General features: G+C 38.4%; 1 protein-coding gene across 1 annotated transcript; it reads right to left on the bottom strand.

The window, feature by feature from the left end:
* Window positions 1-974: 974 nt before the first annotated feature.
* LOC116171752 (cap-specific mRNA (nucleoside-2'-O-)-methyltransferase 1-like) lies at window positions 975-4,640 on the bottom strand. The gene is made up of 10 exons (XM_031488734.1): window positions 4,403-4,640; window positions 4,187-4,354; window positions 3,977-4,138; window positions 3,627-3,929; window positions 3,397-3,580; window positions 3,105-3,348; window positions 1,841-2,034; window positions 1,652-1,792; window positions 1,393-1,606; window positions 975-1,344 (listed from the first exon to the last, which is right to left on the bottom strand). The coding sequence occupies exons 1-10, from the start codon at window positions 4,427-4,429 to the stop codon at window positions 996-998; spliced, it is 1,986 nt and encodes a 661-aa protein (XP_031344594.1). The 5' UTR covers window positions 4,430-4,640; the 3' UTR covers window positions 975-995.
* Window positions 4,641-5,214: the final 574 nt, after the last annotated feature.

Genomic DNA, 5,214 nt, shown 5'->3' on the forward strand with positions numbered 1-5,214 from the left:
TGTGTAACTTGAATGCAGATTGTAACCCTTTACTTATGTACTTACTGAATTCAATCACTTGTACCACTAATGTGTAACCTTTGTTGGTATTGGCAATCATGTTTCATTGTCGGTAGGGCAGTATCTGTGCTGTACATATTTGTGTATTGTGATTTTTAGTCACTCTGGATTATTTCATTGCATTTCATTATATTTGCTTATTTGGGGCTGTGAGTAATCAAGAGGGAAGTGTACTTGTTTAGAGGTGATCAAGTTATTCAAGTTTATGCGGGCCTTGGTGAACCTAACTAACATTTTCACTCATTCCGAAACCCAACAACTTTAGCCCACGTCTACAGGCACCCCACTGGGCGTGGGTAATCCTACCGCCCGGCGAGGTATACTTAATATCTCTTAGTTTTGTTGATGTATGTGTTGTAATACCTGGGGAATGGCTCGATTCCATTTTGGTTACTCATGGCGTGTATGTAGTATTTACCCCGGTTTCGAGAGGGCTCGAAAGTGCCGTACATTAGATGTTAGCTGTAGGCTTTGTTCAGTATAGGGCTACTTCCGAATTAGGTTTTCCTGCAGTTTTCCTAATTCGTAAGGTAAATGCCGGAGTAGTATAGAACCTCGTTAAGACCCTCAGCAGGGGCCCCGTATTGGTATTGGTATTAAGCTTCAATATAATCTTAATCAGCTATTGCTTTTGGTGTTCCTTACCCATAAAACGCCCTCAGTGCCTGCTGAGAACCCAGTTATTACACAACGTAGGTGCCCTACATGACGATCACGATTTTAGTACACTCGGAGTGGCCCCCGAGTGACAGATTCTCGCGCGAAACTTAAGCGAGAATATTCAAATAGGCAGCCATGTTAGTTTGGCATTCCCGCTACTACAGAATATGGTCAAATATTCCGGTGTGACTTGAAGTTGGCGTTGCAAGATAGTAGGAGGCAAGATCATTACAAGGTTCTACATAATTACAAGATTAAAAAATAGAGACTCTTTATTAAGACAACTTTCTACAATTGTTCATAGCAGTAATAAGCGAATGAAGTGCAAGTTTGATTGTACCGTCAGCGTTTTCGTTGGCAGCGGTCTTGGATAAAAAAATCATCCGCTGTGAAGTAAATGATATTTGAAATGTGAGATCTTTATTGGAATTCAAAAGTAATACAGAGTTGATTTGATAACTTTCCTCTCGACTTTTATACCCTAACACGGGAAGGCGAAAATGGTTATCGCCGTCCAGAACAGATGGCGTTAATGTTTCCAATTTACGCTTTGCTCGGATCCGAACGTTATTCAAACGAGATTCGTGATTTACAGCTTGACAGTAAACTTCGATGTTGGCCATTCTAAAAAACGTGAAACGTTTGAAATGTCGACAAGTTTTACCTTTTTACCTTTCCGTAAAGGGTAAATTAGCGATAGATTTGTGGCCCAAACGTAACGCGTCAATAACATGAAGACTTCGCTTTCTTGTTTTTCGACCGTTGTCTTCTACAACTGTTTCCTTCACCATTTCACCGAACAGTATTGTACCCGCAATTAACTTTAATTTTTTAACGTTAACCCAATTGGATTGCTGTAATCTACATACATTTGAGTCGTCCATAGCTAAAGTTGAATGTTTCAACAATTATCACAGTTTTAAAATGTTACCTGAGTAAAAAGTACAAATGTTCGTATGTGCAGTGCAAGCCGATAAGACGTAGCACCATTCATTCGAGTTCAAGGAAACCGTTAAAAACTTATTCAGATCATCATAAGTTCGTATCAAGTGTGCTTCATTATTAATCAGATCTAAAGGTTCAGCAATTAGTTATCGTCTAATTACTTGCCAATATTTACCTTGCCAAAATCTTACAGACGCAAGGAGGTTGTCCGTAGCCGACTTTGGTTTAAACCTGTGGAAAGATTCGGGAATATTCCAATACTTCAGGCACTGCAATCTCAATCGCTCCTGGTGGGTGGGATAGTATAATTCGGGATTATGGTAATACTTTTCCAAATTCCTCAAAGCCGCAATTTGCTGTTCACCAATTCTGTTTAGAAAATAAGACAATTTTTAGTTTTTGAGTACAGGTGTGTGAGCGACCTGTAATTTGGTTAAAATTGCTGTAACCTAAATCGTCCGGGTTACTATAGATATGTGTGTAAATTGGTCCATCTAGACACACAACACTCAAAAAGTAGATGTGTTTGGCTTGTAATATTTCCCAGTGCAAGATCTCTAATATTTAATTACGTCTTGGGGTATTCCATGCCCTCCTACCCAAGGAGCTACTTCCTACCTGGCAACTTCCAGCTCTACGAACTCATTATACTTAAAAAAAGTATTCAAAAGTCCCTTCCAAAAATATATAGGGCAATTTCTAAAGGACATCACTCGATTAGCGGCCATTTTGGGGCATATTTTCCCGTTGAAGAAGGCGTAGGCTATTATGCGGGTCGCCGCGAACTCTTACGGTTAAATTACGCGATATATCGCGAGAGATAATCGCATTTTTCTTGTATTTGTATGTTTAGTCCATCATCGTGCTTTTAAGGGCAAAGACTTACTTTTGTCATTTAAGTAATAAAAAAAGACACAACAGCTAATTTTATTTCAATTTTAAGGTTAAAATAAATGTTGACCACGTGATCACGTCTGCACTCTCTCACGAGATGAAGTGTTTGGAGCTTTACTCGCCTTTTTTCAATAAAAAAAAACTGATAAGGTGTCAACACTTTTTTGGATAAACGAACGCTTTAGAGCAAAAAGAGTGATCAGAACGCACCTAAAATAAATTAATAAATGCTGCCACCTAGTGTGTGAATGAAAAACTAAAAAATTTATTTCCATGTAGCGCCTTTAGTGAGTGCCTTACATTGTTTAAACAATTCCTTCAAAGGCTGGATTTGATCACAAACTGTTCTTTACCATCAGAATTTCTGATAGCTATAAATCAATGCAGATCACTGGCGATTGTTTTTTAAATTTCTCCAAAAGCAACGTGCACTTTCTTGCACCAGGGTCACAGTACACATTAAAGATGGAAGTAATGTTAATTATTGCAGTTCCTCAATTTTTCAAATAATACACAAACATGCACAAAATTTGGGAATACTTAACCTGTTATTACTGTCCTCGATATAATCAAAAAACTCCTCATCGCCTTTGAGTAAGGTTAGCGGCACTATCCCATTAACATCCACGGTATTGTTTCGGTCAACGCCGTGTATTTGCGACAATCTACGGGCGATATGCGTGAGATAGTTTCGTATTAGCGCCGTCTGCTCGGAGTTTTGCAAACCGTAACAAATAAGGTAACGTTCCGCATTTGCCGGTCGTGATGCGTTTGGCTTTAGAATCGCGACTAAAATGAGATGATACGGAAATTATCTCTCGTCAATTTTACGCTTACCCTTCCGGAAACATTTGTACATTAAATAAACTAATCCCACACTAAAGGGAGTAAACAGATCGAAAACTTTAGTAACGAAATGTCCGTTACTTCGAACAATCTTCAAGGCCATTAAACACTGGCATAAGTATATTTGCTTCGATAAAATTTCCTGTAGATTCTCCTTCCCTTCAACCGAAAACGCCTATAAATTGTCTTGGCGATTACGGCGTTTGGTTAAAACAACTCACCCCGTCGGACATCATGAAATGAACTCCGAGTCCTTCGGTTTCGTGTTTGACATTCTTCGCGAAGTGCTCGATATTTTCCAATTTAAAGATATCGCCATCCTTATAAAATCCGTACTGCGAGTTAAACGTGACTGGCGACACGACCCGAGATCTATTCATCTCAAAATCGTGCACAGATTTGAGAGTGAAACCGAAACCTTTAAACAGCCACTTCTTCCGCCATAGCACGTACTCGGAAAAACCGCCGGGACCGGCACAGACATCGGCAAAGTAGTATGGAGCATACGATCTCCGATGCTCCACCTGTAAACGTGCCGTTAACATCGGTCTTGCCACCGTACGAGCCTTACACTTTGATCAATGTTTGTAAAAATAAAATTCGTCGCCGCGTCGATATTTGCCATTTTTAAAGCGGCGCGATTCATAAAAAACACGGATCCGATCATCTCAAAGGAATTTGCTCGATTCCTGGCCTTATACAGCTTCTTCAAGTCTAACTTGTCGTACATGGCCTACGAAATATCTCGAGATTAAACTTAAGAAAGACGTAGGTTCATTACTTTAGCCGCTATAATCTCCTGCAGCACGATCCAATCGCAGAAGTGCGTCTCATTGTCAATTTCAAGAATTGGACTACCTTCCACAATCCATTGGAGCATCTCGTCGAACGTGTACGAAAAATCTTTTTCGTTGGCAATCCAGTTTACCGTCTCTACGATTCGTGGTTCCTAAACAATCCTTAGACGGAACTTGTGCATTACACGAAACTGACCTACCTTGTCACCGGGCTCCTTGAAATCCATTCTTGTTGGCTTCCGAAACTCGACACTTTCGAATTGGTTTTTCAAAAAAGAGTGACCTTCTGACTAGCGTGCGTAAGTTATACTTAATATAAACACTAAAACGAAACACAGAGGTGTTAGACACATTTTTAAAATTATATAAATTATGATTAAAATAAATAAAAATTAAATAGCTAAAATGAGGTTAGGATTAGGCATTATACAAGGATTGCAATTTCCGTAACTAAAGTCCCTAGATAAAAGCATCTATACAGAGTACATCGTCAATATAAGAGGTCGGAAAATTACTGAAAAACAATAGCAAGCATAAATTTCGACAAAAATTCCAGAAAGCGTAAGAAATAGCCTATTTTTGAAGATTTTTGAAGAAAAAAAATGCTGCTATGCAATGTAGGTAGCGTATATTCGTTCACTTTTTAACATTTTTCATTTACGAATTAAAAAATTTAGATACCTCCCCTCTTCCTGATCTAAACACAGATCAAAGAGAAATATCATTTGTTAAAGAACTAACCCCAAAATAAAGCTTTTGGGCTGGCTTAGGTGCAATTTAACATACAGGGTGAGTTTTTTAGCAAACCCCTCTTTCTCAGATTTCTAATAGTGCTAATAAAATTTTGTTACTTGTGAGTTTCGAGTAAATCACATCAACTTTCTTATTTCTTATTGACGCCATATTGGATTCGTTAGAAAAAAATTACAAAATCAACGATATTAAACACTTAATATGTATTGCATTGGGAAATCAATCTTGCATTTTTGCCTAGAACATTACAATGTATTTC

The sequence above is a fragment of the Photinus pyralis genome, unplaced genomic scaffold, assembly GCF_008802855.1.
Source record: "Photinus pyralis isolate 1611_PpyrPB1 unplaced genomic scaffold, Ppyr1.3 Ppyr1.4_LG5, whole genome shotgun sequence".
NCBI classification, from domain to species: domain Eukaryota; kingdom Metazoa; phylum Arthropoda; class Insecta; order Coleoptera; family Lampyridae; genus Photinus; species Photinus pyralis.

What these genes read in the sequence shown, in the direction of transcription:
- LOC116171752 (XM_031488734.1), bottom strand. Translation starts at nt 4,429, where the DNA reads ATGGATTTCAAGGAGCCCGGTGACAAG. An exon ending in AGGAGATTATAGCGGCTAAA is followed by an intron (nt 4,139 to 4,186) that starts GTAATGAACCTA and finishes GATATTTCGTAG; the next exon opens with GCCATGTACGACAAGTTAGA. An exon ending in ATTTCATGATGTCCGACGGG is followed by an intron (nt 3,581 to 3,626) that starts GTGAGTTGTTTT and finishes GACAATTTATAG; the next exon opens with GCGTTTTCGGTTGAAGGGAA.